The 11,815-nt window shown below is 44.2% G+C and overlaps 1 protein-coding gene across 1 annotated transcript in view; it reads right to left on the minus strand.

Moving 5' to 3' along the window:
* Positions 1-10,356: 10,356 nt before the first annotated feature.
* The window catches only part of USP10 (ubiquitin specific peptidase 10), a gene marked incomplete at its 5' end in the record, with an annotated part of 30,109 nt that continues 28,650 nt past the window's right edge, over positions 10,357-11,815 (minus strand). Inside the window, one exon of the mRNA XM_010016264.1 lies at positions 10,357-10,824. Coding sequence (XP_010014566.1) covers positions 10,637-10,824 — 188 coding nt within the window. The remainder of the gene's footprint in view (positions 10,825-11,815) is intronic.

Here is an 11,815-nt window from a genome sequence, read left to right on the forward strand (position 1 = left end):
CCTCTAAAATTAGGTCACTTTGGCACTGCCTTCTTTTCACGTAGGGAGTGCAGGTCCCTTCCTCTGCTTTGGCTCGGGGTGGGGAGTGCTGAGCATCCAAAGGAAGGATGATAAGAGAGGACCAGGGATCAAAGAGGCAGATTAATTGAAAGCAGCAGAAAGATGCTCACATTTCAGAAAGTTCTCATCAATTGACATCGATGGACATCATCGATTTCAGATGTCCATTCACTTGCCACTCTCAATATCCTCATGCCCAGGTGCAACAAAACACTTGGACATGTGTTAAAGTGGGACAAGTGCCCTGCGGGAGCTGGGGCTCTGCCTCTGAGATACATCAGGAAGACGGGAAATTCATTGAGGAGGACGGAAATTATGTTGGGATTTGACATTATTCAGAGAGAATTATCAGCTGACAGTCAGCTGAGGGAGCCTCTGCTGTTGTTTTCAAGGGTGCAGGAGGAGCATTAGCACAGCCTCCCTTTAAACACATCAGGCCCTTGATGCTGGTGCCAGGTAAACATCTGGGAGCGATCAGAAATGAGTGAGTCAGCAGAAACCGGCTCCTTGATGTGCTGTAAAGCCTGTCCAAGCTGGGGACAAAAGGGAGGCTTCTTTTTGGGTCTGAGCAAGTTAAACAGCAGGTTAAACAGTTAAATAGACTTTGGAAAAGATTATATTTAGAAAGCTATTTCCCCAGCTAACGGATGGTGTCTGCACTGCACGGAAGAGTTGGTAGTGTCTGAAGCCTGGCGTGCAGCTCTGCCTGCTACAAAGCAATGTGCAGGCTGACTTCTGCACTTTATTATGCCCCCACTTCACCTTGTTCTTCATGGTTATTGATCTTTAACTGCCTCCCTCGTAAGGTATATGAGTGGATGTCTACTCCTTGGTTATGGATGACATTTGCAGTTAAAGCCTCCTGGGAGCTGCAGAGTTATACATGGAACAAGCTGACAAGGCAGGAAAATGCAAAAGTTAGCTCAGGATACCAGCAAAGCATCCAAACCGGCAAAGCAGAGAGGAGTCAGCCTGGGATCAGCTTTTAGCCTGAGTTTACTTGGAATCAGCTTCTACCCCGTGCAAAGAAATCCGGCAATAAAGCCACAACATACTTAAAGCATTAAACCCCAGGTCATCTGTTTAACCAAGATGCACACATCTCAAGCTTTGAAGAACTGCGTTGGCTTCAAAAGAAAAGCAGAATGACAAATCCCTTGACGCAGGATATAACACTGCACAGAACACTACAGATTCAGCATCTTCAAGGCCATAGGCCAAAACATCTGGATCTTCCATTACAATCCACTCCCACAGAACTGAAGTGGGTGAGTTCCTACGCAAAACCACACGGAAAACCCACTGGTAACAGACACAACATGTGGCGACACTGTGAAATTCCTTTTAGACAGGGCTTAAGAGCAGAGCTGAATAAACACAGGCTTCCTGGAGCAGGGTAGGTGTGCCCATGGGTAGTCAGCTATTAGAGACTGCTGCAGCATCCCTTAGATATTTTCTGTTTGTGCAGAAACACACTCCTGTACTTGAAAACTCCTCCCATTCATTCAAGATTTGTGCTTATTAATCTTTCAGTAGCCTCTGCAAAAGCATACGTAAGGAGAGCTCATACAGTGTTGTGCTATTTTACACTGTGCAGTCAACTTTTTGAAGAAGTTACTAAAACTGCTTTCTGAGTAGAGACATTTCTTGCACAAACCCACCCTGTAATCCCCAAATCATATTTCAGAAGCAAAGACCAAAACTTACACTTACCTTGCAGAGTACTTCCAAGTCCCAAGGAAATTGTAGCTCCTCCAAGCCTGGAAAATCAATTATGTATCTGAAGTATTTAAGCTAGGAGGAGGGGGGGGAAAGGATGAAATCAGCCCCAGGAGGCGCGAGATGTGCAAGGTCTCAGCTCAGCAGCTCGTACCAACTGCAGTCTCACAGAGCTCCCCAGTGGTATTTATGCTCTCCAGGCAAAGAGGACAACCCTGGATCATCCTGTTTGGCAACGGGCCTGTAGTAATAAGGAAAGAAGGGAAAAAAAGAAGGGGGGAAGAGAACCAAAAGGAGGCAGGAGCAAGGAGCAGAGGGGTGTTGCTTGGGATCTTAGCAGTAAGAAGATAGTCACTGGGTCTCAGCAAATTAAGACCATCCTCCCAAAGGCTGTAACACGACATGCGGGGAGCAGGAGAGGAGGAGTGCAGCCAAGATGAGCATATAAAAGGCTTTGCTTTGCTTTCCCCTGCAGTCAGCTCTCAGGCAGAACTCGCAGCCCCATGGGCATCTTCTCTGTGACCGAGATAGACCCAGCGCCTCGGTGAGGGGCTCTGGGGCGAGGGAAGGGGAACTCAGTAAAGGGGTTTTCCTGTGAGGGATTAAAGCCATCTCCCTTCAGCTGCCAGGTCAGGCATTTCCTGCTCCCCACAGGGAAATCCCACAGTGGGTCCCGCTGCTCCAAGGCTGACACAGCTCTGTTAGGTCCCAGGGTAAAGCAGGGTCCTGGCTCTGGCAGCGGGGCTGAGCTCGGGTCCAGCCCTTGGGCATTCCATAGGGCATCCCCCTTCTTCCCAGAGCTGGCACTTGCTGGGAGACAGGAGATTTATCACCCTCTGCAGTTTGTTCCCAAAGCTGTCCCGGCACTGGCATTCCGTGCACACACCCGCGGTTCAGTGCTGCTGCAGGAGTCTCAGGGAACAGGGAAATAAAAGTTAGTGGGACATCTAGGCAAGGCTCACCTCTTGATGCTCACAAAGCCCCAGGTTTGCATCAAGCTCCATGCCTGCGTTCACTGTTGAAACATGGTTTTAGTCACTGTGAAAGGAAATGATTGAGCAAAAGACAAGATGAAAGTTCCTTCTTTTTTGTTTTTTTTTATTTTTTTTTTTTGTTTCTTTTTAAGTGGAAACCAGGAAAAAATAAACCAGTCGTGAGTACCAATACGAGTACATTGCAGCACCTCTGCTGCAGCAGCCCAGAGCAGGATGCTGTGGTGCCAAGTGCCCAGCATGAGCAGGTCCAAGCATCACCCCTCTACCCACGTCCATTGGGGTCCCCCTGCACACATGTCCCCCTGCAACAGCCCAGCATGGAGGCAGAGGATCACTCACCTCCTGCATTTGACATATCCAAGCAAAGCACCTACGAGATTTTCAAATCCACTCTCTAGTTCTCTCTCCAAAGTTCTTAAGAGGGGGGGAAGTCCTTCCATTCTTCTAAAGTCAATATTTATTTCTTTGAGCAAAACCCCAACCACTTATTTACTATTCTCAAGAAGGGAATTTACAAGACATTCTGCTGCTGAGAGGCTTGTTTAAACCCAGCAGTGCTCAAAAAGCAGAATGACATTTATCACATTTGTTCAACAGCGCGTGAGCAAAGCAGCAAATACCGGCAGCAGGGAGCAGCTCCACTGAGCAAAGAAAATAAGCCCTCTGAAGTCGGCTCTGAGACATAACTGCTGATTTCATCTCTTGTACCATCCTCCTGAGGTCTTCTGGAGGAAAATTCTAGACACAAAACCCAAAGGGGCTACAGGAAACCTGGAGAGGGGCTTTGGGCAAGGGCCTTGTAGGGACAGGACAAGGGGGAATGGCTTTAACCTGCCAGAGGAGAGACTGAGATGAGCTCTGAGGCAGAAGCTCTTCCTTGTGAGGGTGCTGAGGCGCTGGCACAGGGTGCCCAGAGAAGCTGTGGCTGCCCCATCCCTGGCAGTGTTCAAGGCCAGGTTGGACACAGGGGCTTGGAGCAACCTGCTCTAGTGGAAGGTGTCCCTGCCCGTGGCAGGGGTTGGGGCTGGATGAGCTTTAAGGTCCCTTCCCACCCAAACCAGCCTGTGATTCTAAATAATGGATTCTCAGCACTTAGGGTGTATCTTCAGCACTGTTCCTGGTCTGTGACTTTTAACCTGAGTCATAGCTGAGCCACGGGGAGCCAGTCCTCACCCCCCAGTCCCTGTCCTACAGCTTGATATAGTCACGACAGTCTCTCTGGCTGCTTTTCCCCACGTATAGGAACTTTGTACTGACATACATACTTGAAAACAAGCTGTGTATGTGAACCGACAACATATGGTCCATCACTGGGACCTGGCACTTTCTCTCAGCTAAGAGCAATTCAGTGCTATGTGGGCAGCTCACACCCAAAAAGGCTCAGATGCTGCAACCAATATCAGCAATACAGACCACACAGAACTGGGCTGACCAGAGGTTCTGCACTGCTTCACCTCAAAATCACTGCATCCTTCTTTTTTCTTCCTTGCTCCTGTGAAAGATGAGATAAGCAGCCTTCAGTTTCCTAACTTCCCTGAATAACGAGGGCAGAAGTGGTGAACCATCGTGCCCCTGCACCCATGGTTACCCCAAAACCACGCAGCTCCTCAGCCCTGACTCACGGCTCTCAGAAGGTGCCATTCACTCCAATTACCAGAAAGCTGATTTAACTCATTTTAAATTTCACGTACCGATGTGCAAATGACTTCCAGACCTTAGGGAAACTCAGTATGTTGTAATCTCCATAAATGTTCCTATGGGAAATTAATCCCTGTAGGATGGTTTGGGCTGTCTGACTTCTCCATTGACCCTGCTGTTTTACAGAGATTTGACTTCAATTTACTTCTTTAATACACACCAGTACAGTTTTACTGTAGAAGTCATACATGGTGGTACTTAGGGATGAGCACAGCCTGGAATGAGACTTTTTATCCACCTCATTTTGTCTCGAGTCAGCAGTTTTGTGTCATACATTTGACCAAAGCCAAAACAATCAGAAGCTACTTTTAATCACTCAGCGTTATTACTGCCCTGATTATAATGTCTCCATTTCATATGTGGTTAAAGCCACATAAAGCAGGCTGCATATATAAGTATATATTAGGAGAGAAGGCTTTTAATGTAATAGCCAATGAATAGGAAGGAACACAGATTTCACTATGCCCTCCTAATTGAACATGCAGACAGCATGTCTTGATTTTCAACTTCAAGTAAATTCCCCTTTATTTCCTATTCAAATAGTGGTTCAGCAATAACGGCACCACACTTGGGCAGGGGCAGAGCGAAGAGCAGGGCAAGAGGCTCAAAGCCACAGTGCTAACTCCTGTTGTATCTGGTTCTGACTTCTGCTCCAGATGGCTCCTTGCATCCATATAGAAGATGAGGATGCCCCAGCCTCTCAACCATGTGCCTTGGCGTTATCCAGAGGCTGCTCCAGCAGATAAATTGACAATGTGGGGATCCTGAATTGCTGGAGTGAAAGGCAGACATTTATAGATTGACTTCTAAACACAATCAATGTTTAGCACAATGAACCACTATTTACTCTTTATTGCTGCTGTCCTGTTCTGGGGCAGCCTGGACTGTGACCTTCTGGGTTCATCTGCAGCTTCTTTTCCTCCTCATAATAAAGAACGATCTCCCCGAATGTTTTATCTGCTGCTGATATGCAAGAAAACACAAAATATCCCAAAGCCTGCGCTGTTTCCTCAGTGCCCTGGTGAAAACTGAGATAAGGCAGTAAAATAGGAACACGACCAGCAGGACTTTCAGGCAATTTTGGGGGTACCACTGACAGCACCAAGTACGAGTGAAACGCAAACTGAAAACTCACCTCACCTTGTTATTGCAGCTCACCAGCTTCCTGGTTATATCTGTAATAAGCAATGCTGAAACGTACTTTTTTAATAGTCAAAATAACTGGTCCATATCTGCAGACTGAATCTTCGGCGATTTCACCCCACAGGAGAGGTGAATTGCAGTTACAAGCTCCATAGACATTACATTTCATTATTTGCCAATACAAATTATTTCCAAAATCCTTTGGGCCGTTAGAAATAGCCCAGAATAAACCCATGGCTGTGTGAATCCCGAGCACCTTGGGATCACCACCGCACGTCAAAGGCACTCTCTTCATTGCTGTTCAAATCCAGCGAGATTTAGGGTATGCTTATGAAGACAATCCCCTTGCTGACAGCCCAGGAGCTCCCTGAAACCTGGGCAGCAATTCTGGGAGCAGCTTTAGAGCTGGAACACCACAAGTCAGGAATACCAGCACTGCCCTCTGCTGCGGTGCATCTGGGCCAGTCCCACTACATCATCCCAGGGACAAACAGTGGAAAACAGGCAATATCTTGATTAAAAAAACACACCACCTCTCCCCACACTCAAATACCTTGTGCTTCTGATAACCTTTCTGCCCACCCCATCAAACCATTCCCCACACAGATCTGGCTTATGACACAAGAGCTTTCTACCAGCTTTTTGGCCTTGCACATCCCAGTTTTGACGACTTTAAGTCTTACTGTGTGTTTTTTAAAAGCCATCTCCTCAAACCTGGTTTAAACAACAGGGAACAACTATCAGTTTCACAGTGTACTGGAGGGGGATTACCTTGGGTGTTGGGTTTTTTGTTTTACATAATCACTCCCAGACAAAGCAAACAATCAAAAGGCTGCAAAATCCTCGTTTTGCAACAAGGGGAGGAGTTTAATATAGAAAATAAAAATTGTGGTTATGTGTCCACATCACACTCTTGCCACATACACTTTATTTTCCTTTGAGTAATACGCTGCAGAAGACAGATTTTAGCAACAAGTGCATTTGTAATATCCTTAGTGAGAAATCAATAAATTAATACCATCTGAACTTCCATTTCATATTAAGGGAGACATTTCAACACTTGCTTTTTAAACCGGCAATTACTCATTGTCGTTTCTTTAGAGTAATTAATAACACTTGTAACCTGTTCCTGTGAAATAAAATGCAGAACTGAATAGACAGGCTCAGGGTGAATTGCACCTTTGCAGCAGGAGCTCCTCTCTTGTCACCTCCCTCGATCCTGACAACTTTACAAGAGGTCTACACAGGCCTTCTATGAGGAGGAAAGGTCTCTGCTGTATACCAGAACCAAGTTGTGAGATAAATTCATGGTCTATTTTTACTCCAGGGGGATTATGCACGTTGGACACTGGAAAAGTTGCACAAGCTCCCATATCTGCAAAGGGACACAGCACCATTCAATGCCAAAAAACTCCTGAGAGAAAAAAAGCAGTAAATAGGATGTTCTTAGGACCAAGCCTACATTAGGTAAAACCGTATTAGGTGATTAAATTGTGATTGGAAAACTAGTATTAACCCATCACATCTGCAGCAAGACTAAACAAACCCGGGCAGAAGTGCAAGCACAGCTAAATTAAATGCTACTAAAATCTCCTTAGTTGTACACCAGTTCTTTCTTTCACATCCTACTCTTCATTTCTTCTTTTTCACTTTGCCCTTATAAAGCTATTTCTGCTGTGCTGGACTCCACTCAAAACTGCTCCTCACAGAGGCATCTGCTCCAGGTGGAACACTGTTTCTGAGGCTGATGTGTTATCCACAATCAAGTTCCATTTTATTTATAGCAAGACTAACACAGTATTCCCTTTGCAAGAGACAGCAGAAGACAAGACTTCTGACAGAAGAAAGCTGAACTTCAATCAAGTCTCATTTTATTTATAGCAAGACTGAGACTAACACAGTATTCCCTTTGCAAGAGACAGCAGAAGACAAGACTTCTGACAAGAAGAAAGCTGAACTTCACTGCGTGTTCCTATACCCTGGAAAAGCCTCACAGGACTGCTTGCAAGCAGTAACTATCCCTGAAATAAAAAAGTATTTTATTACTCCTTTATTCTCAATACACCTGTGTTACAAATCCATCCACAACTGGTTAAGACATCTGTAAATAGTAAAAGCCTTTTGCTAGAAACCCCCTCGCCTGTCCAAATTGGACCTGAACACAAGGTCCAATTTGTTTCTACTAAATATACCCAATGTCCAACCCACAAACATTAACCCATAATGTTTGAGTAACACAAGTCAAAACTCACCAGCCAACCACCTCATCCAGTCAAAACCAAAGTTAACTGCAAGGACCTGATATCAAGTAATACATTGATTGCTGATCACCTGCAATTTTACCTGGGCTGCTCTCATAAGCTTTCACTAACAGAAAGGGACCTTTCCACAGTCCACTGGAGGTACAGGTCAATACTCAAGACGGCTGCAAGAGGTGGGGGGGAAATAAAGGACAAAAAAGGATTTCTGCAGTACAGAAAACTACTTCAAGCAGGGTGCAGGCACAGGATGTGAATAACCACCAGCACAGAACAGTTTCAAAATCTGTTTTCTTTCCTGTTTGAAATAACCCCCCTACTCCTCTTAGAAGTCAGTGCTCAGTGAGCAGCCAGGAGCTGAGGTTTTCCTCTGTAACCAAAATCAAAGCAAGCTTTGGACAGAAAATTGTTTCTGAGTTGGTGGAATGTCACCAAAATCAAGAATATTACAGAATCATAGAACAGTTTAGGTTGGAAGGGACCTTCACGGCTCATCTAATCCAACCCCCTGCAATGAGCAGGGATAACTTCAACTAGCTCAGGTTGCCCAGAACCACCTCCATCCTGGCCTTGGATGTCTCCAGGGATGGTGCATCCACCACCTCTCTGTGCAACCTGTGCCAGTGTTTTACCACCCGCAGTGTAAAGATTTGTTTCCTCACTTCCAGCCTGAATCTCCCTCTTTTTCTTTAAAACCACCACCCCTTGTTCTCTTGCAACAGGCCTTGCTAAAGAGTCTTTCCCCATCTTTCTTATAGGCCCCTTAAGTACTTCCCTTACCTTTAAAGGGAATGAAATGCTTTTATGCTTCCAGTTGTTTTCCTGAAATTCTCCCAGCCCACGGGAGGGTAGAAAAGCCAGAGGGCAAACCAGGAGAGCTTTTTCTGCAGGTCTCACTGCTCACCCAGCACCAGGACAAGTGGCAGTTTTGTTTCCACTACAGTAGCTGCACATCCACCACGACAGCCCCACACAACACATCATGCAAACTGCAGCTGTGATTTAACATCCCCTTATCTCCAACACCCCCAAGGAAGAAGCCACGAACGACCTCCACTGCTGTCTGATGTGCGCAGAACACCCGAGAGGGATGGGAATCCCGTGCCAAGGGGCACATGCTAAAACCTGACGCATGTGCAGGGCTGCTTCCTTCTCCTGAAAAAGCCATTTTTCACCTAAAACCAGCACCCATCTCCTGCAGACACTTAAAGTGAGTCACATTTGATCAGAGTATTTGCAGCTTAACCTTTAACTGACAAGTTGTGTTGCCATTTTCACTGGCAACAATTCGTAACACCTTTCTCAGTAAGCACAGAATACTGCTATCATCAAATTAAGGATTAAACAATATCTAGATTTTTATCATCACTTTCAGCAGCAGGAAAAGCAACAGGACCTGGTCAAGGAAATACTTTTACAGAAGTTTTACAATGAAAACATCAACTGCCTAAAGAAGGGAGTACTTCAGTCAAACAAAACAAAATCCACCCTGAGATGGATGCAGGGCTTTCACACAGGACACAGAAGGGATTCACTTCCTTTCCTGGCTGATGGGTGCTCAGCCTTGAGGCCACCACAACCTGGGTACAGGTCTGGAGCTGACTGACCGCCTCTTCCTTTTCCTCTCTCCTCAAAGTTCAATTCCATCTCAATGCCGAATGGGAACATTTCCAAAATTTCAAGAAGTTGTAAAACTAATCTGTGCTGATTTGGGGAATGCTACGTACAGCCTGTAGAAGTGTTATGGAGCTTCCAAGGGTAGGATTTACACTTGAGTTAAAACAAAACCCACACACACACCTTAAACCAACTTTGTGACTTTTATTGATGGGCGACAACTTTATACTTCTAGGTATCACTAAACTGTGTACAATTAGGAACTTAACATTATAGGAGAGCAGACAGCAAAATTAAACAAAGCAGACTTAAAAGAAATATCAATCTTAATTATTATGCCCATTTTTTTTTTCTTAGTTTCATGTACACAGAAGCATAAATGCGGTCTGATATTTCTTAATAGCAATAAAGTTACAATCACCCATCTATATAGACTAACATCTTAACTCCAAACATTTGATCTGCAATGTGTACTGAAGCAGTTTCTCATCGCACAATTATTAAAATGTGTCTTCTTATTAGGAACCAGCAACTCTGCATTTTGTATGTTTGTACGTGTTCTGAAGCATGTAGGACCATTTCCATCTCATACACATTGGCTCATATTTTACCACTTATTAAGAACTATTGGGGGAGCAGAGAGCACTTTTAGTTTTCTTTTTTTTTTTTTTTTTCATTTTTTAAATTTTTTTACTTAAGTAAAGATAAAACATTTTCACAGAAATCTACAAGTTCTGTTGCTGGTGCAGGGTTTTCTTCTACTACGCAATTAGGAAGTGGGAATCAAATCCAAATCCCCCTTTATTATCTTAGGATTCAGCATTAACTCAGATTATTTTTTTTTTATGGTTTTTCTTTTTGTATTTTTGTGATTCATGAGACCGAGTCTTTCAAGCAAGCGACTTCATTCTGTAAAGTCAAAAGTCAACATGAACTACGTTGTGCACAAACCCATGGCAGTCTCCTTTATCACTTTATCCCATAGTTGCAAGGGAAGAAGAAAAAAAAAAAAAAAAGAAAAAGAAAAAGAAAGGAGAAAAAAAAAAAAGATCCACTCAAAAGAGCATTTACAGGAGAAAAAAGTTAGTGATAGTTGGCATTCTACAAAGCAGGTATCTTGCACACACAGCGCAGAAGGGCAAGGTTTCACAGCAGGTCAACTCGGCGGTAGTACAGGAGGTAGGCTGTGCGTTCTGCAGAAGGCTTCACCACCTGGTTCTGGTTGATCACTTTGACTGCCTGGTCATCGATACGTAACCAGCCGTTCAGGCCGATTTGGAAGACATCTGTAGTGTAATGGCCACCAGTTGCGCTGTTTCCGTGATGATAGACAACTGCAAAGAGAAAGTCACGATGCATATATACACTATACGTTGATACACAGACACTGGGAAAGTACACAACAGAAGAGCATCACATACTGCTCAATTCACAGCTTACTTGTGGTTTAAGCAGGTGTTATGACCTGGCTTAAACATGAATCTGGGTTTGTTCAGCCTGGAGAAAAGAAGGCTCAGAGGAGACCTTATCACTATGCTCCACTATCTAAAGGACAGCTACAAAGTAGATGGAGACTCCCTTTTTACAAGGAATCATGTAGAAAAGATGAGGAGTAATGGGTACAAGTAATGAGTAGATCCCAACTGGACAGCAGGGGAAAATTTTTCCCAATGAGAATAAACAGCCATTGGAATAATCTCTCCAGGGAAGTGGTGAACTCCCCAACACTGGACATTGAGTCTAGGTCATGCTTTGCCAATGAAAGTTGGACCAGATGATCCTTCAGGTTCCTTCCAACCTGCTACTCTATGATTAAATCTTTTAAGTGCTAGTGTAAGTTCTTGCTTACATTTGATGGTATGTAGTATTAGTAATGTTTCTCCAGCATACCAGATCTCATGATTCTATGTAAACTGAGATCCAAAAGCATCAAACTGCTTTTTATAACTTCCTAGAGGATCTTCTGTGAAGGATGTGCCTCACAAAGGTCATCTGAAGCAGTGCAGCACACCTTTCAGAGCTTCCAACAGGAATTGCCACATTTGGCAAGATACTCTAAGCTAGATATTGGCTCTGTCTGCAGAAGACAACAGTATGCTATTTGTAAAAATAAAATAAAAATAAAAACTTTGGGTAAAACTATGTAGTAGTCCAAAGGGAAGAGACCTTTCAAGTATGTAATTCTAAGTATGTATAAAGGAAATTGCATGCAACTTCTTCTAGAAATATGCAAGCCCTGTAATTAACAAGAACAAATACAAGCCAGAAGGAATTGCCCTATTTGACAAGAGCAGAAGTATATAATTAGCAAATTCTTTACACTCT

The sequence above is a fragment of the Nestor notabilis genome, unplaced genomic scaffold, assembly GCF_000696875.1.
Source record: "Nestor notabilis isolate BGI_N333 unplaced genomic scaffold, ASM69687v1 scaffold4106, whole genome shotgun sequence".
NCBI classification, from domain to species: Eukaryota; Metazoa; Chordata; class Aves; order Psittaciformes; family Psittacidae; genus Nestor; species Nestor notabilis.